Below are 20,679 nucleotides of genomic sequence, written 5' to 3'. Positions count from 1 at the left end.
CATTGTGATTTTCTCACTTTTTGATCTCAAAACCCCCTTACTCTTTTAAAAAAAATATTAAGGGCCTCAGAGAGCTTTTTGTATGGGTTATAGCAAGTGACATTACCTTATTAGAAATGGAAACCTGTAGTATGCTTCAGTGGGCTTTTCTAGTTTGGAAAGGTGTGATCATTTCTGGCTTTTGAAAACCTCATAATGTCTACACTTAAAATATTCAATATCCTTTAAAACCTGAATGATTCGGCTCAAAATAATGTCACAACTTAATTGGCATTATGATACTGTCTGAAATGTTCTGTTGCATAAGACACAGTAAAGAACATTATTAATAACTCTAAAGCTGAAGGGAAACTAGCAGGTATCATAGTTTGATTTCTTATTCACAGTTCTGCCCAGTTTCTTTGGAGTACATTTCTCTTTCCACACTCTTTCTCTCTTTCTCTCTTTCCTCAGGGCTCTGTACTAACTCCTACTTCTGCCTGGACCATTCTCAGAGATCCATATGGTTTCCTCCCCAACCTCATTCAAGTCTTTGCTCCAATGTCACCTTCTCAGTGCGACCTTCCCTGATTTACCTGTTTAGTCTTACAAAACCCATTGCATGTCTTATCTGCCACCCCTATTCCAAACTATGTATCATGGAAATTTTTTAAACATACAAAAAATTTTTAAAGTATCTTCCTCATGTATCTATCATCCAATATCAATAATTTGCAACATTTTTGCAATCTTAGTTTATACATAAACACTTCAGTCTGCATCTTTAAATAAATGTATTTTAGAAACACTGCTACCATGCCATTATCAAATCTAAGAAACTAACATTATCATATACCAGTATATATTCAAGTCTCCCGGTTATCTCAAAGATGTCTTGTTACAGTTGATATGTTTGACAAGGTACATATATTGCTTTATAATTTTTCCATAGCTATGTCACCACTTAAAATACTACATATTTTACATATCTGCTTCCTGTCTGTATCTCCCATTAGAATTTCAACTTTGAGCAAACAGAGATTTTTGTTTTGTCCTTTGTTCTAGGTATCTTCAGCCCCTAGAATGGCTTTCACATGCAGTAGGCGTTCAATAAATGTTTGCGGAATGAATGAATGAATGGAATTGGCAACAAGGATGTGACAATCGAGGGGTATGCTGTCTAAACCTGGTCAGATCTGTTAGTTTCTATCTCTAAAACTTTGAGCAACTTTTCTGAGCCTTGGTTTCCCCATCTGTAAAGTAGGACTAATAACACCCACTTTGCAGAACTGATTGCAGGGCTGCAGCCTTGTGAGAAACAGGGAAAATATGCGTACAGTGCCTGGCATGTAGTACACCCTCAATGAGGCTACTATTTATATCTTTCATTAAGTTACAGATCTTGAGATGAGATCATCCTGGATTAGGATTAGCCCTAAATCCTATGACAGTGTCCTTATGACAGAAAAGAAGACACAGGGACACACAGGTAAGAAGACCATCTGAAGACAGAAGCAGAGACTAGAGTAATGCAGCCACAAACCAAGTAACACAGGACCCATCAGAAGCTAGAAGAGGCAAGAAAAGATTCTCCCCTACAGCCTTCAGAGGGAGTGTGCCCTGCCAACACGTTGATTTTGGATTTCTAGCCTCCAGAACAGTGGAGAACAAATTTCTGTTGTTTGGGGATTTCTGTCTTACACCAAGTTTGGGAGTACTGTGCCTGGGCTCAACCAATCCAATGGTTTGGAGCATGTTCACCATATTTTCAACGGATTTGAAGTTCAGGCCAAACTGCTTCTCCGTCTTCATTTATCTCTCTCTCTCTCTCTCTCTCTGTCACTATTCTCAATATATCTCCCCCAACTCCCACCTCCACTCTCCTACTTTTATGATGAACTCAGAGGCACCAAAAGATCGAATGATTTATTTCTGGCTTGTTCAGAGAGTTGTGACAATGGGACAAATATCAATTGGAGGGTCTCTACTTATGTGATCTGATGCTGTACAAATACATTTTCCATCATCCTACGAAAGGTCAGGAAGGTGGGACAAATAGAAACATCAAGAGTGATTGGAGAGGGCCTGCACAGAATGGGAGAGGCAGCATGTGGAAAGGAAGGCCTCTGGAGTATGGAGTTCTGGAGTTTGGAGGATGATTTAACAAAGGCATGAGGAAAGGGCAGACAGCAGAAGCAAGAAGAACTACAACCGTGCAGCCTGTGGAACGAAAACCACATTCACAGAAAGACAGACAAGATGAAAAGGCAGAGGGCTATGTACCAGATGAAGAAACAAGATAAACCCCCAGAAAAACAACTAAATGAAGTGGAGATAGACAACCTTCCAGAAAAAGAATTCAGAATAATGATAGTGAAGATGATCAGGGACCTTGGAAAAAGAATGGAGGCAAAGATCTAGAAGATGCAACAAATGCTTAACAAAGACCTAGAAGAATTAAAGAACAAACAAACAGAGATGAACAGTACAATAACTGAAATGAAAAATACACTAGAAGGAATCAACAGGAGAATAACTGAGGCAGAAAAACGGATAAGTGACCTGGAAGACAGAATGGTGGAATTCACTGCCTTGGAACATAATAAAGAAAAAAGAATGAAAATGAAGACAGCCTAAGAAACCTCTGAGACAACATTAAGTACAACAACATTCACATTATAGGGGGTTCCAGAAGGAGAAGAGTGAGAGAAAGGACCAGAGAAAATATTTGAAGAGATTATAGTTGAAAACTTCCCTAACATGGGAAAGGAAATAGCCACCCAAGTCCAGGAAGCACAAAGAGTCCCAGGCAGGATAAACCCAAGGAGAAATATGCCCAGACACATAGTAATCAAATTGGCAAAAAATAAAGACAAGGAAAAATTATTGAAAGCAACAACGGAAAAATGACAAATAACATACAAGGGAACTCCCATGAGGTTAACAGCTGATTTCTCAGCAGAAACTCTACAGGCCAGAAGGGAGTGGCACAATATATTTAAAGTAATGAAAGGGAAGAATCTACAACCAAGATTACTCTACCTGGCAAGGATCTCATTAAGATTTGACAGAAAAATCAAAAGCTTTACAGACAAGCAAAAGCTAAGAGAATTCAGCACCACCAAACCAGCTCTACAACAAATGCTAAAGTAAGTTCTCTAAGTGGGAAACACAAGAAAAGAAAAGGACCTACAAAAACAAACCCAAAACAATTAAGAAAATGGTAATAGGATCATACATATCTATAATTACCTTAAACGTGAATGGATTAAATGCTCCAACCAAAAGACACAGGCTCACTGAATGGATACCAAAACAAGACTCATATATATGCTGCCTACAAGAGACCCAGTTCAGACCTAGAGACACACAGAGACTGAAAGTGAGGGGATAGAAAAAGATATCCCAAGCAAATGGAAATCAAAAGAAAGCTGGGGTAGCAATACTCATATCAGATAAAATAGACTTTAAAATAAAGAATGTTACAACAGACAGGAAGGACACTACATAATGATCAAGGGATCAATCCAAGAGGAAGATATAACTATTAGAAATATATATGCACCCAACATAGGAGCACCTCAATACATAAGGCAAATGCTAACAGCTATAAAAGAGGAAATCGACAGTAACACAATTATAATGGGGGACTTTAACACCTCACTTACAACAATGGACAGATCATCCAAACAGAAAATTAATAAGGAAACAGAAGCTTTAAATGACACAGTAGACCAGATAGATTTAATTGATATTAATAGGACATTCCATCCCAGAACAGCAGATTACACTTTCTTCTCAAGTGCACACAGAATATTCTCCAGGATAGATCACATCTTGGGTCACAAATCAAGCCTCAGTAAATTTAAGAAAATTGAAATCATATCAAGTATCTTTTCTGACCACAATGCTATGAGATTAGAAATCAATTACAGGAAAAAAAACATAAAAAACACAAGCACATGGAGGCTAAACAGTATATTACTAAATAACCAAGAGATCACTGAAGAAATCAAAGAGTAAATCAAAAAATACCTGGAGACAAAGGACAAAACACGACGATCCAAAACCTATGGGATGCAGAAAAAGCAGTTCTAAGAGGGAAGTTTACAGAAATACAATCCTACCTAAAGAAACAACAAACATCTCAAATAAACAATCTAACTTTACACCTAAACGAACTAGAGAAAGAAGAAAAAAAAAACCCCAAAGTTAGTAGAAGGAAATAAATCATAAAGATCAGAGCAGAAATAAATGAAATAGAAACAAAGAAAACAATAGCAAAGATCAATAAAACTAAAAGCTGGTTCTTTGAGAAGATAAACAAAATTGATAAACCATTAGCCAGACTCATCAAGAAAAAGAGGGAGAGGACTCAAATCAATAAAATTAGAAATGAAAAAGAAGTTACAGTGGACACCGCAGAAATACAAAACATCCTAAGAGACTACTACAAGCAACTCTATGCCAATAAAAAGGACAACCTGGAAGAAACTGACAAATTCTTAGAAAGGTATAACCTTCCAAGACTGAACCAGGAAGAAATAGAAAATATGAACAGACCAATCACAAGTAATGAAATTGAAACTGTGATTAAAAATCTTCCAGCAAACAAAAGTCCAGGACCAGATGGCTTCACAGGTGAATTCTATCAAATATTTAGAGAAGAGCTAACACCCATCCTTCTCAAACTCTTCCAAAAAATTGCAGAGGAAGGACTCCCAAACTCATTCTATGAGGCCACCATCACTCTGATCCCAAAACCAGACAAAGATACTACAAAAAAAGAAAATTACAGACCAATATCACTGATGAATATAGATGCAAAAATTCTCAACAAAATACTAGCAAACAGAATCCAACAACACATTAAAAGGATCATACACCACAATCAAGTGGGATTTATCCCAGGGATGAAAGGATTCTTCAATATATGCAAATCAATCAATGTGATACACCATATTAACAAACTGAAGAAGAAAAACCATATCATCATCTCAATAGATGCAGAAAAAGCTTTTGACAAAATTCAACACCCATTTAGGATAAAAGCTTTCCAGAATGTGGGCATAAAGGGAACCTACCTCAACATAATAACGGCCATATATGACAAACCCACAGCAAACATCATTCTCAATAGTGAAAAACTGAAAGCATTCCTAAGATCAGGAACAAGACAAGGTTGTCCACTCTCACCACTATTATTCAACATAGTTTTGGAACTCCTAGCCATGGCAATCAGAGAAGAAAAAGAAATAAAAGGAATATAAATTGGAAAAGAAGAAGTAAAACTGTCACTGTTTGCAGATGACATGATACTATACATAGAGAATCCTAAAGATGCCACCAGAAAACTACTAGAGCTAATCAATGAATTTGGTAAAGTTGCAGGTTACAAAATTAATGCACAGAAATCTCTTGCATTCCTATGCAAGAATGATGAAAAATCTGAAAGAGAAATTAAGGAAACACTCTCATTTACCACTGCAACAAAAAGAATAAAATACCTAGGAATAAACCTACCTAGGGAGACAAAAGACCTGTATGCAGAAAACTATAAGACACTGATGAAAGAAATCAAAGATGACACAAACAGATGGAGAGATATACCATGTTCTTGGATTGGAAGAATCAATATTGTGAAAATGACTATACTACCCAAAGCAATCTACAGATTCAATGCAATCCCTATCAAATTACCAATGGCATTTTTTACAGAACTAGAACAAAAAGTCTTAAGATTTGTATGGAGACACAAAAGACCCTGAATAGCCAAAGCGGTCTTGAGGGAAAAAAACAGAGCTGGAGGAATCAGACTCCCTGACTTCAAACTATACTACAAAGCTACAGTAATCAAGACAATATGGTACTGGCACAAAAACAGAAATATAGATCAATGGAACAGGATAGAAAGCCCAGAGATAAACCCACACACCTATGGTCAACTAATCTATAACAAAGGAGGCAAGGATATACAATGGAGACAAGACAGTCTCTTCAGTAAGTGGTGCTGGGAAAACTGGACAGCTACATGTAAAAGAATGAAATTAGAACGTTCCGTAACACTATACACAAAAATAAACTCAAAATGGATTAAAAACCTAAATGTAAGACCGGACACTATAAAACTCTTAGAAGAAAACATAGGAAGAACACTCTTTGACATAAAACACAGCAAGATCTTTTTTGATCCACCTCCTAGAGTAATGGAAAGAAAAACAAAAATAAACAAATGGGACCTAATGAAACTTAAAAGTTTTTGCACAGCAAAGGAAACTACAAACAAGATGAAAAGACAACCCTCAGAATGGGAGAAAATATTTGCAAATGAATTAATGGACAAAGGATTAATCTCCAAAATATATAAACAGCTCATGCAGCTCAATATTAAAAATACAAACAACACAATCCAAAAATGGGCAGAAGACCTAAATAGACATTTCTCCAAAGAAGACATACAGATGGCCAAGAAGCACATGAAAAGCTGCTCAACATCACTAATTATCAGAAATGCAAATCAAAACTAGAATGAGGTATCACCTCACACCAGTCAGAATGGGCATCAACAGAAAATCTACAAAAGACAAATGCTGGAGAAGGTGTGGAGAAAAGGGAACCCTCTTGCACTGTTGGTGGGAATGTAAATTGATACAGCCACTATGGAGAACAGTATGGAGGTTCCTTAAAAAGCTAAAAATAGAATTACCATATGACCCAGCAATCCCACTACTGGGCATATACCCAGAGAAAACCCTAATTCAAAAAGACACATGCAGGGCTTCCCTGGTGGCGCAGTGGTTGAGAGTCCGCCTGCCGATGCAGGGGACACGGGTTCGTGTCCTGGTCCAGGAAGATCCCACATGCCACGGAGCGGCTGGGCCCGTGAGCCATGGCCACTGAGCCTGCGCGTCCGGAGCTTGTGCTCCGCAACGGGAGAGGCCACAACAGTGAGAGGCCCGTGTACCATAAAAAAACAAACAAAAAAAGTCACATGCACCCCCATGTTCATTGCAGCACTATTTACAATAGCCAGTTCATGGAAGCAACCTAAATGCCCATCGACAGACAAATGGATAAAGAAGAAATGGTACATGCATACAATGGAATATTACTCAGCCATTAAAAAGTAACGAAATTGGGTCATCTGTAGGACGTGGATGGATCTAGAGACTGTCATACAGAGTGAAGTAAGTCAGAAAGAGAAAAACAAATATCGTTTATTAACGCATATATGTGGAACCTAGGAAAATGGTACAGATGAACCAGTGTGCAGGACAGAAATTGAGACACAGATGTAGAGAACAAACATACGGACAGCAAGGGGGAAAGTGGTGGTGGGGGGTGGTGGGGGTGGGGGTGAGATGAATTGGCAGATTGGGATTGACATGTATACACTGATATGTATAAAATGGATAACTAATAAGAACCTGCTGTATAAAAACATAAAATTTAAAAAAAAAGAGTGATTGGAGATAGAAATATTTCAAATAGGAGACAAATCAGTGTGTGTACATGTGTATGTGCTCGTGTGTGTATGTGTGTGGGCTGATGTGTATGATTAGTGTGTGTGCGTCCAGGCAAGAGAAGCAGGATCGTGGCTTAAAAACTTAAGTGGTACTAAGCTGAGTCTGACTCCACCATGCCACTGGGGGCATTCAGGGGTTAATTGTTACTGGTGTGTCGCTGTATGGGGTGGTGCCCTTCTGGGGGCCATTTGCAGAAATGACTAGGAGTGTCTTGGATAGATTTTAAGGTAAGGGGAGAGAAAATGGGAACACAGATTTGGTGTGAGGAACGTGACTCAGTGTGAAAGGGAGGGGAGGTTTGGGGAGTATTTTTCATTCTAGATCTGCCTTCCCTTCCTGTCCAGCCTAGGCTCTTACTTGTGTAGGTAAAAGTACATTAAAGCTCTTCTGTCACTACAGTTTCCATATGTGGTAACCCAGCTACATGCAGGGAGTCAAGGCAAACCTTTCTGCCAGTTCACTGGGGAGCACGTGGCCTGGCCAAGGACACCAGGCTCAGCTTGGGCTTTGGAGAGAGCAGTGGCAGGAGTGTCACCATGGCACGGGAAGCAGGGAGGAGAAGCACCATGGAGATTCCATGGAGCTCCCACACATATTTGAGAGTGGGGGGTAGACTAGGGCAGGGCTGGATTCTGCTCTTGTGGGTGGAAATGGAGCCAGAGAAACAGGGTTTTACTTCACTCTTCTGTTTCTCTCATGGAGATGCCGGTTTTGACTCCAGGCTGGAATGACCTGGGAATCACTGGTGACAGTAGGGGTATGAAACCAGTTACATTTATTGAAAGCATGTCATTGCTGGAACTCATTGAAAACAAGCTTATTTTACAAAGCCAATGAAAAGAACTTGTAAGACTTGTTATAATTTAGTGAAATTGATCAATAAAAAGAATTTACTTTGCATAGATGTGGATAACAAACAAATGAAAAAAATCTCCAAGATTAGAACCTATTAAGGCTATCATATCCTATTTGCATCAAAAACTTGTGGTCGTATGGTCCTCCTCTCTCCCCTCAGTCTCTCTTAGCCATGTCAGGCCTGTCAATCAGGAGGTGTCCAGTATCTGGGAGCATCTCAGCATCTCCACTCAGGCCTCCACTCACCCAGCAGCTTCTCCCGGAAGAGCAGCTAGGAATCCTGGGGATCAGGGACTCCCACTGGGTCACCTTTAATTGCGGTGAAGTGTTCTGCTTTTCAATCAAGTACTGTGGTTACCATGGGCAAGGCGCTGTGTTAGGCAGAGTGGGGAAATCTGCAGGGCTCCACACACCGCCTTCACCCTTAGGAGTGTTTGGAGAGAGTGAACACACTGAAATTAGAAAAGGAAGAGAGAAGAAAGCAACAGAAGGACAGTGTCATGTAGTGTTCATGTCCTGATGTAGCCTCATTTGTTTACTTTTGCTTTTAGTGCTTGTGCTTCTGGTGTCATATCCCAAAAAATCATTGTCAAGACGGATGTCAAGGAGCTTTCTCTGCAAGGACAATTTTAACGGACCCTGGAGGGGTGGAGGGCACTGTCAGGTTTCCCCACTAGGGGGCGGGCTTGGCCACCTCACTGGCCCCTTGTGAGCTGGGCGGTGGTGGCCTGTCCATCTTCTTTCCCCGCAAAGGTTTCCACAGCCCCTTCAGAAGTGAGTGCTTGAGAAACACCATTTTTCTTTTGTAGTTCTTGAAAAGGACTACTCATAAAATTAAGAAAATATAGAAAACCACAAAGAAAATTTATCCACAGTCTCAGAACACTGGGATTCCACTAGCATTTTAGTGTGGAATGAGTTGACTTTTCCTTTTTAAAGTAGCAACTGGCATCTCAATTCCTTTTGTGTGTGTGTGGTTCTATTTCCTTTCTTCATGTTTTTTTTTCTTTTTTTGAGAAAAATAAACTGGTCCATTTTCTGTGTTCAGAGTGGGAGGACATCTTGTCCCTGGATACAGGAAGGAGAGAGGTGGGGTGTGGGGACCGGTGTCCTCTGACAAAAGGGATTCAGAGCTGGGAGGAAGCTGGGTGACCTGGCTTTTTTTTTGGCAACAAATGCAAAATCGTTTGTTGCACTGTGTGAATGGGTATTTTAGGGGTGCTGTGCGGAGGTGTTAATTTCACATCTAGGTCAAAACAAACACCATAAACATGGAGTCTGGGAAGAGGGAACTCAGGAGGCCCTGAACACAGAAACCCACGTGAAGCTGCAGAAATCTGGAGCTTTGGACTTCAGGCATTTGGACATCGACAGTCTGTGGTGGGTTGACAGGGGTGAGTCAGCTATACCTGGAAATCCGGGGAAAGGAAAACATCTGGCTGGGTTATTGTGTCATGCTAGAAATATACCACTGGAATCATGCTGTTATTATATATATATATGTATGTATCAATACACCACTACTCCTTCCAGTGACCACGGGAGACATCAGCTACCAATTCATGGGAGCTGATACTCAAGAAGAAACTTTCTGCTCATCTTGGCGTAACCATAATACCCATTCTAGAGAGGACAATCCTCTTATAATGCCTTTGATTCAAGGCTTCCCACATTTGCCTCCAACTTTTCTCTCTAGCTCTAAACAACGACATGCCATCAAATGGAATGCTCTCTGTTGCCCAATAAAGCCTTCACTGTTCTTGTATTACTTGGTAAGTCTTTGGAAGTCTCCAGCAGTGCTCCCACCTCAATAACATTCCAGCATCCTTCAGCAAGCATCCAAGAGCTGCTTCTGCAGCAAATCTTCTAACCATTTATGCCTCAGAGAATTTTATGTGATCACTTCTTCATTTAAATCTTCACAGCACTCTGCACCTTTTAGTAAAACCCTAGCAAGTGTTTTGCCACCAAGACTTCTTCCATGGTTACTGCTTTTTGTTTCCTGTTTAAGAAACCAAGTCTGCCCCAATTTACCTAAGTATCAATCAGATCACATTTTTGACAGCCAGGAAAGAAGTCTGCTAAGAAAAATACTGTAAAGTGGGGAGCAGCGAGGAGCCTGCTAAGGAGAGGACCAGGCCACAATTGTCAGGACTTTATCAATCACTTAGTCAAAAGATTTAGCCAATGTATAGATGGAGATGGTATGTTTGGGATGTTCAATGAGATATTCCTGTAGGTCATTTGTTGTAATTACAGGAATTTGGGAGTTCCCTGGTGGCCTAGTGGTGAGGATGTGGCGCTTTCACTGCAGAGGCCCAGGTTCGATCCCTGGTCAGGGAACCATCCTGTATGTCGTGCAGCGCAGCCGAAAATTACCAAAATAATAATAATAATAAATTTAAAAAAAACCAGAAATTTGAAGTAAAAGGAGGTAGAGTGAATAGCACTATGTGCCATTTCCTCAAGATGCTCTGTGAATATGAAGAATGTATTGGGCCATAGAGCAAGGACTAACACCCTACTGCCAGTTGCTTTCATAAATATGTCTTACTGGAACATGTGTTGTCTATGACTGCTTTTGTCGTGTAACAGCAGAGTTAAGGGGTTGAGACAGAGACTGTGTTGCCCACAATGCTGAAAATAGTTACTATCTGGCCCTTTAAAAATGTTAGCAATCTCTGCTAGAGAACATTATTATAGCTGTGATTACCATTCCTGGGATCCTTGAGACTCACCAGATGGTAGAAACTGCTGATGGTGTGCCAGGGACCCCTGGACAAAAGTGCAGACACCCTCTGGGGTATTTTTTGGTTATTTGAAATGTTTCAATGCTTCCTATGAGACATACTTTAATTAAATAATAACAGGAATCTAAAATAGAGCAAAGGATTGCCTCTGGTCTTGCATTCTGCTGTAAGAATATTTGCACACTTGTTGCTTTGAACTGTCTTTGTTAGAGAAGAGAGAATGGAAACCCAAGTGAAAATGAGAGACATATATGGACGTCGTCATTGCCAGTCATTTGGGGATAATTAGAGAAGGAGACAGATGATCTTGAGGGAAGGGACCATATCCACGGACATAGGATAGGTCCACAGTGCCTGATTCCAGGCAGCCTTTGGTGTGGGTCCTCTTAAAAGGGGGGATGCTCAAGTCTCTGCTCTGCTCAGTCCCCAAAAGCAGCCCACAAGTTAAAAAGAGAGACCTCTGTGTTGGACAGCTAACCAGGGCAGATCATGTCTTCATAGATTCTTAATTAGGAAATAAAGGGATTTTTTTAAAAAAATCATTTTTGACTGATGTCTGTCCCTTAGCATCCTGGATCTTGTATTCATTGACTCAAACAACAATACTGTTTATGCTACTGAAATCTGGCAAGATGAAGAAAATTTCCCCTGATCCTTGGACCATGACAAGAGACTATGGGTAAGGATGGGGTCTGGGGCTCCCAGCAAGAACTGTCATTTCTATGTCTGATGGAAGGGAGGTGACTTCCCTGAGGATCGATGCAGAATGGTTTCATTTCTTGGTGCTGCTGCTATTATTAGCAGAGCCTTCTGGTGCTAGGACTTCTGTCATCATCCCAGAAATCAAGAATGCATTGCTCAACAATGACGTTTCTTTTCCTGTACACACACACACACACATTTGGTTGACTGAAATGGCAGTGTATTTGCTGTGTGATACTGTGTAAGAAACTAGCTCTTTCAGTTCCTCATCTGAAAATGGGGTTATTGACCACCTACCTCCTGGGCCTGTTGTGAATATCAAATAAGATGATCCCTGTGAATGGCCTCACTTGATTAATGTAGCTTGTTGTTACCCATAATGATAACAGTAGTAACAAATAACATTTTCAGATGCTTTCCATGTGCCAGGCAATGTTACAGGCACTTCATATGTATCTCATTTAATCCTCACAAAAGATACAAGAAATCTAAGCTCAGAAAGGCTAAACAACTTGCACAAGGTCACAAAAAGAATGTGCTAATTTCATCTGCCAATTAGTTCTCAGGTCCTGAGTCCTGGTTTTTAAGGTTTCCTTTCATTTTCTGTGTAAATCAGGTTCCTGGCAGGAAACTGATGTTGAACTCAAGCTGAGTAATTAAAGAAAGTTGAATAAGAAGTGGTTTGGGTTCAGAGATAAGAAGAGATGATGTAATACCCTGGGGCTAATAACACACTAGGTTCCCAAGCCACAAGAGAAAGGAGAAGTTATAGGAACCTGAAAAAAGAATTGTAAACAGAAGGCCAACTGACAGCACCTGTGGGCTTCAGGAGAGGAACGTTCTGCAGGGTGGAAGCCCCAGAAGTGAATACTCGAGGATACCACTCCCTCCCTCTGAGCTCTTGTGTCTCCCTTTGGCCAAACCCACTGGGAAGCCAGAGACCATGGAGCTCCCTCTCTGACGGTGACAGTCTGGTGGGGAAGGTTGCAGAGTGGATCTGAAGGGGCAAGTGGAAACTATTGAGTCCTGACTCCATGGAGTCATAATGCTTACATTTCTCGGTTTACAAAATGCATGCTCAAAAGCAAAAACTTAGAGGTAGAGGAGAAGGAAACACAGAGAAATAAATAAAGATAAAAAGTATTGCTAACATTTTGGTGTATACCTTCCCTAAGAAGCAAACTTAGAGAACCACCCTCACATGTCACTACCAAATCTTCTACCTGCCTAAATCTATGCCTTCAGCCTGCCTTCCCCTCCATAGTTTGGATGAATTATCCCTAGTGTTTTTAAAAAAATGGTTGAGCATCATAATTTTGTCCTAGTTCACATCCCATTTCACCTCGTTAAAGACTTCTCTACAGCAATTATCAGCTCTTTGGTATCAGTTTTTCCATCCCTACTGCATCACTCTCATCAGCACATAAACATTCACTAATACCACCCACTTTCAAAAATAATCTCCCCTCAGCCATCTCCAGCCATAGCCACCCTACTTCCTGCCTTTACAGCGAAACTTCTCAGAGGAACTATCTCCTCACTTCTTGTTTTCTCAACTCATCCCAAAGGAGCATTTACTTCATCACTTTTGTTTGTTTGTTTGTGGTACCCGGGCCTCTCACTGTTGTGGCCTCTCCCATTGCGGAGCACAGGCTCCGGACGCGCAGGCTCAGCGGCCACGGCTCATGGGCCCAGCCGCTCCGCGGCATGCGGGATCTTCCCGGACCAGGGCACGAACCTGTGTCCCCTGCATCGGCAGGCGGACTCTCAACCACTGCGCCACCAGGGAAGCCTGGAAAGGATATTCCTTAAAAAAAAATTTTAAAATTAACTTTTATTGGAGTATGGTTGCTTTACAATGTTGTGTTAGCCTCTACTGCCCAACAAAATGAATCAGCCAGACACATACAGATATCCCCTCCCTTTTGGACTTCCCTCCCACTTAGGTTACCACAGTGCATTATGTAGAGTTCCCTGTGCTATACAGTGTGTTCCCATCAGTTGTCTATCTTATACATAGTATCAATAGTGTATATGTTTCAATCCCAGTCTTCCAATAGAATATTCTTTTTTGATTGGGGTTGACACCCTTTAGGAGAAGGAGAATGCTATTTGTCATGCTCCCCATTTCTTGTCTGGTGAATCTGTGCTATGTCTCAGAGTGTTCATCTTTCTGTTTTTTCCCCCCACAGAGAGACCACAAAGAACTCCTTGGACAGCAGCCTACGGCAACTAAAATGCCATTTCACCTGGAACTTGGTAGAGGGAGAAAATTCCTTGGATGATTTTGAAGACAGAGTGTGTAACCTGATTGAGTTTCAGAACAGCGAATTCCAAGCCACAATGTGCAACATATTGGCCTACATAAAACACTGCAGAGGCCAGCACAAGGCAGCCCTGGGATGCTTACAGCAGGCTGAAGAGTTCATCCAGCGAGAGCACGCTGACCAGGCAGAGATCAGAAGCCTGGTCACCTGGGGGAACTACGCCTGGGTCTACTACCACCTGGGAAGATTCTCAGAAGCTCAGGTTTATGTAGACAAGGTGCAACAAGTATGCCGGAAGTATTTCAGCCCCTACAGAACTGAGAGTCCTGAGATGGATTGTGAGGGAGGGTGGACACGGTTAAGGTGTGGAGGAAACCAAAATGAAAGGGCCAAGGTGTGTTTTGAGAAGACTCTGGAAAAGAAACCCAAGAACCCAGAATTCTCCTCTGGACTGGCCATCGCGAGCTACCATCTGGATAACTGGCCACCGTCTCAGAATCCCGTTGACCCTTTGAGGCAAGCCATTCAGCTGAATCCTGACAACCAGTATGTCAAAGTCCTCCTGGCCCTGAAACTTCAAAAGATTAATAGAGAAGGTGAAGGAGAGAGGTCAAAGAAGCTTTGGAGAAAGCCCCATTGGCAACACATGTGCTTCGTGGGGCAGCAAAGCTGTATTGAAGAAAAGGTGACCTGGACCAAGCTATAGAACTCCTGAGAAAGGCTCTAAAATGCGTGCCAAACAACACCTACCTGCATTGCCACATTGGGTGCTACTATAGGGCCAAAGTCCTTGAAATACAGAAAATGGGTGGGAAAAGGGAGAAGTTACAGGAACTAATAGGACACGCTCTAGGTCATTTAAAGAGAGCGGATGAGAGTGATGGAAATTTCTTCCACATCTGCTTCTATCTCGCCTGCCTCTCTTCACAAGCTGGTTGGTATGAAGAAGCAGAGTATTACTTTCAAAAAGAATTCAGCAAAGAGCTTCCTCCTGTAGCCAAACAAGCGTTCCATCTGCGATATGGCAACTTTCAGCTGTATCAAATGAAGTGTGAAGACAAGGCCATCCACCATTTTACGACGGGTGTGAAAATAAACCAGGAGTCAAAGGAGAGAGAAAAAATGTAAAACAGACTGCAAAAATTTGCCAAAATCAAGCTCTCAAAAAACGGAGCAGATCCTCAGGCTTTGCATCTCTTGGCGTTTCTTCAGGAACTGAATGGAGAAATGCAGCCAGCAGAGAAAATCTCTGAGAGGGGTTTGGACTCTGGAAACCTCATCCCTTTAGCATCTTTAGCTGAGGAATAAGGAATCGGAATGTGGTACCCATAGGGCTACTGCTGGAAGGGAGCTGAAACCCTTCCACCAAGTTGGTATTCAAAATATTTAACAACTGGTGTGGCCTAGGCATGGACTTAGACCCTGGCCACAGTACTGGATCAGGGTTAAGGAGGAACTCTGCTAGGCAAGTGTTAACACTTGAATTGCTCAGGGAGTTCTGGGAGGGGGACTAGACTGGGGGCAGGTCCTGGGGCTCAGTAAAGGGGCTATTTCCCGATTGACCTCTTGGGAGCAGTTGGCACTGTGACATTCCCTCTGTGGGGTGATGTCTTGGGGTTTTTTTCTATGTTTCTATAAAGCAGTCAGATACCTCACACCTGTAACACTGTGGTCCTTTTTAGCAATGTTTTTTCCATCCTTGGAGTCATTTTAGATCCTGTACAGATTGGCCCTGTGATACAGTTCAACGCAGGCTGCCCCAAAATATGCCAGTGGCATATTGATTATTTTGAATTTGTTGCTTGAGAAAACAGCCAGTGCAAGAAGAACACTCTGACCCTCCTCTGAAAGCAGGAAATAAATCTCCCACGTGAAAGGTACCCTCACTGTAGCAGGAGGTAGCGAGACAGCCTTGTTGCCAGAGATAGGGAATTGAGGGCTGAGAAGGCTATGTAAACCAGGTCTGCTTAGATTCTCCACTAATTAGTCCCCAAGCCCAAGTTTCTTTGCCTTGTCAATTCCTCACAAGTTTATTTTTTCTTTGCCTAAAAGATATAAAAGCTGCTTGCTTTGGTCACTTCTTAGGCTGTATCTATGAGACCTCCATATGTATGAAAGTAACTTAGATTTTCTCCTGTTCATTTGTCTTGTGTCAATTTAATTATTAGATCAGCCAGAGGAACCCCAAAGGGTAAGGCGAAATTTCCCCTCCCCAACACCCTGCATAGACACGAATGTGTTGTGTCCATCCAAAGGCTGGGGGACCAAAGCCTAGAGAGGGCTGGTTGTCCTCTCTCTCTACCTTCTGCCTTTTCCCCCCATCTCCTCAGAAAAGCCTCCATCTAGGATTGTCTCTACAAACTCTACAAACAACATGAGTTCAACTGTCCCATTCACTGAAGGGGGAGGAGAGTTTTTAGAAAAAGAGAGCAGAGAACAGGTCAAATCTAGAAGGAACATATCTAAAAGAAATGGGGTCAGGCAACCACAATACAAGAGTTTCAGGAGGCATGTGGGGAGATTTCACCTCCTTTCTGCCCCCCGCCCCGTAATCATAACACAGCATGTGAAGGATTAAAAAGTAGATTCTGTACAATATGCTAGAAACCAAAAAAATACTTTTCTTTAAAACTTATATGGAAAAATGTCTTACCAGTAGGAATGGGGGAAGAGTAGGCAGAAGAGAAGGAGAGAAGAATGCTGGGTTGTCATTGTACATTATAATCATATGGAGAGAATTTCATTTTCTTAGCCACTATTGGGAAAATTTCTTTATAACATGAAGACTTGCTTTATTCAAAAATGCTTTGATGAGCGCAGGTTCAAGATGATAGGAAAGCGGCTGGACAGAGGAATTATTTGGTGGTTAAGGACCTAGTGAAAGGTCTTAGGAAATAATAATGGAGGTTTTTTTCCCCCATTAGAAATATTGTATATTAGGTGATATAAAACGTCATTTAACCCTGAAAATCTTGAGGGAAATCACAAAAGGCATGGTACGCCTGGGGCAGTTGGGATTTTCTGGGTAAATATTGAATGGCCAGGGACAGACATCAAGGTTGGTGTGAATCAAAACAGTCAGCTGACCCAGCATGAGACCACCCGTCACCCTCTGGGTTGCAAAATGATTGCCTGTTGGAATTAATTTAAATTTACATGGTGGTTGTCAGGGGCTGGGGTGTGGGGGGGCAGAGGAGAGATGTAGTTTAAGGGTATAAGCTTCCAACTGGTAGATAAATAAGACCTGGAGGTTTAATGCACAGTATAGTGAATATTTTTTGTTTTAAAAACAGCGCGGTGTGCACTTGAGATCATCAGTATACATAGTGTGAATGCCTGAAAAAGTCATCGATTTAATTAATAAATAACTTAGGTGCGATGGGACATAAAGGCGTGTTCTGTTTTTTCTGAAATTTTACTGTACCTTAAATCTTCCAGACTCAACTACTGATAAATACAATGTTACACTGAGCATGAACTGGCTCCATGTAACACGGACTGGTCTAACTTCATGACCACTGAATAGAACCACCATTTCTTCTACAGCTTTAAGAGTCCAGGGCTTCAGCTTACACCCTGACACCACCACCAAGCACCCCGTGTACATAAACACCCTGCCCCCATAGGGAAGCAGGTGGCCTGCTGCCCTTCTCTCTGCTAGATCTTGTTAACATATTGTGCTTCCACCCACATTCTCTCTCCTCTTCTGATGTCCATTACGAGAAAGGAGGAGTATCTCCAATTCTGTGGTAGGCCCCATCCTGGAGGCAATCTAAACACACGTGGGAGAATTTTTTCTGTTAAGTGAAGAACAGAGAGAGACAGGAAGCCGTGAAGTCTCTCTTGTTTCTCAAGAGGCCTCCGGTGGAAAATACAATTCATACCAGCCGCAAAGGTAAACTTATTCTATGGCACTGACTTGGACAAGTGTCCGTTGCAGGCGAAGATTTAGCTAACTTGGCCTGAGTAACTTATTATCGGATCTGGTGCCTGGGGAGAAAAACTGCGAGTGTTCTGAGTGGAGGGTAAGATGGGCAGGCATGCTGACCTTGAGAGAGGACCATCGGTGCCTGCAGAGTGCTAAAGAAGGTACCCCAGGTGTACGTGACCTTGTCCTTGCATGTCATGCCACCAAAACCCTAGCTGGAACAGGAGCCCGAAATGAGAAAAGGTAGAAAGGGTAGGGAAGAGATGTATGTCACATTACACTTAATATTTATTCGAGGACTTAAAGCTAAGAGACATGATTCGAAAACAATCAGAACAATTATGTATGTAGCTCTTGTTTCCTGAAATCTCAGTATCCAGAAATAACAAATGGAGCCACATTAATTGGAATGACTTGTAATTCCCTGGCTCTTAACCGTCTCTCTCAGTGCATTTTCCTCCCCTCAGATACTCACCAGATAAATAACAAGCCCCCAACAGGTGTCTCCTAAGTGTGGATGAACAAGTCTGTCAGACTTATCTGATAACATCTGCTTCTTGCATGGCTCCAGCACCCACAATGTCCTCTGCCCACAAAACTGCTTCAATACAGCTCGTCATTCTCTGTATTTGATTGTCACCTGGGGAGTACTGATATCCCTGCCAAAGACGTTCTCAAGTGTGTTGATGCCCATGAAGGCATGAGGAGAATTTCTCTCATCCTGCTTGGGTTCTAAGTGATACTAATTATGCCTCAGCCTCAGAGTCCTCAGCAAAAGATTCATCAGCCTCTGCCCCCAGCCCCCTTTTCCACAGAACTTTCATCTTTCTTTCCACTTCATGTCAGCTGACTTGCACAATGTGTGTCCAGGGCAGCTGGAAGCATGGACGTGTGAGAATCCTGAAGATAAACACAGATAGGGTCCCTACATTGCAGGGTCAACCCTGGATGCCAGTGTGGAAAAATGTGGGTTCCAACTAGAGACCACGCACTCCTGTTCCCTCCCTTCCTCCACCATTTCCCCCATCAGCTCTTTTGGGGAGAAGTAACTTGCTTTGACTAATTACAAAATTTCCTTATGATTTACAGCATAGTTGCCTCCCAAGAAGGTAATCTATACCTTCTTGGGAGGCCACAAAGAGGGAAACTGACTAAAATCTTCTCTGTAAAAATGGTACAGTGCCATTGGAAAAACAGTTTGGCAGCTCCTCAAATGGTTAGACACAGAAAATTACCACAGGACCCAGCCATTTTATTCCTAGGTATATACCCAAGAGAAATGGAAACGCACATTCACATAAATCTGTACATGAATGTTTATAGTAGTATTCACAGTAGCCGAAAGGTGGATCCATCCACTGATGAACTGATGTATTAAATAAAGTATCTCCGTACAGTGGAATATTATTCAGCAATAAAAATAAAGTACTTACTGATACATGCTACAACATGGATGAAATTTGAAAATATTATGCTAAATGAAAGAAGCCAGTCACAAAAGGTCACATATTGTATGATTCTATTTATACGAAATGTCCAAAGTAGGTGAATCTATAAGAGACAGAAAGTAGATTGGTGGTTGCCTAGGCCTGGGAGGGATGGAAGGACTGGAGGTGACAGCAAAGGGGGGTAGGGCTTCTTTTTGGGGTAATGAGAATATTGTAAAATTGACTGTGGTGACGGTTGCACAGCTCTGTGAAATGCTGAAACTATTGAACTGTATAGTTTAAATGGGTGAACTGTATGGTATGTGGATTATATTTCAATATGGCTATTTAAAAAAAGAATGAGTACTCTTGTTATAAATGTATATAAAGAAAGCAAGCTTTCCTTTCATCACCTTCTATTTTTAACCTCTAAGTTTGTTGGCACTGTGTTGTGCCCTTCTTATTACTAACATTTTAAGTACCATCATTACTTTTGCACCCAAGAGACATGCTGGAGAAATTCTATATTCTATTTTCTGAGTAGGGTGTGGGTATGAAAATCTGGTCCCACTTGTTTTATTTTTAAATACCCATTCTCAGGAACCATTCATCAGCAAATTGGCACAAAGGAAGAGTTTAAAAGCAGAAGAAAATGTGATTCACCGTGTAAGTCTAAATGTACATGTGTACAAATTTAAGCACACTATGAATTTCTTCACACACAGAATGTTATTCAACTACCATAGGCAGCTGTTGCAAATACCATGCTAATTCATGAGTGCTGCGTAAGCCAGGAATTAGAACAAGAAAAGCAGCAAGAAATGGGCAGCTGGTGCAACTGTACTGGAAAATAACTTCATAATGTAAGATCTACTGCATTCAGGCTGAGAGGAAGGCTTTGGCCAGTTCAGTAACTTTGCCTTTTCTCTGATCTAATCACTTCCGATCATTTCCGCACTTCAAAGCAGTGTCTAGCCCTAAAATCAGCACCCTCACCACACAGACATTTTTATGACACAATTTCCTTTCTCTTTGAGCAAAGAAGGCAAGAGATAGAGACACATTTTCCCTGGGCTGGATGTTTAAGGTTTCAGGTCTCGCTATGCCAGGATTAAGCACCAGTTTCTCAGTAACAGAGATGCCATGTGTTCCTTAAAAAATTTACATTTTGTATGTCTGTGGCATGTGGGACGTTTAAGGTTTCAAGTCTCGCTATGCCAGGATTAAGTACTGGATTCTCAGTAA

General features: G+C 41.5%; 2 protein-coding genes across 2 annotated transcripts in view; one reads left to right on the top strand and one right to left on the bottom strand.

Annotated features, from left to right (window-relative positions):
• LIPA (lipase A, lysosomal acid type) overlaps positions 1–20,679 on the bottom strand; it is a 101,741-nt gene that overhangs the window by 49,294 nt on the left and 31,768 nt on the right. The window lies entirely within an intron of this gene.
• Positions 11,743–15,207, top strand: LOC309971781 (interferon-induced protein with tetratricopeptide repeats 2-like; the record flags this gene model as incomplete). The annotated part of the gene is given in 4 exon segments (XM_082855165.1): positions 11,743–11,789; positions 14,005–14,684; positions 14,687–14,754; positions 14,758–15,207. Coding segments are annotated over 4 exon segments (1,245 nt in total).

This window comes from Leucopleurus acutus (genome assembly GCF_964270905.1).
Source record: "Leucopleurus acutus genome assembly, chromosome: 14".
Classification (NCBI taxonomy): Eukaryota; Metazoa; Chordata; class Mammalia; order Artiodactyla; family Delphinidae; genus Leucopleurus; species Leucopleurus acutus.
Note: the sequence above shows the minus strand (reverse complement) of the source record. Positions and strands in the feature narration are given on the sequence as shown.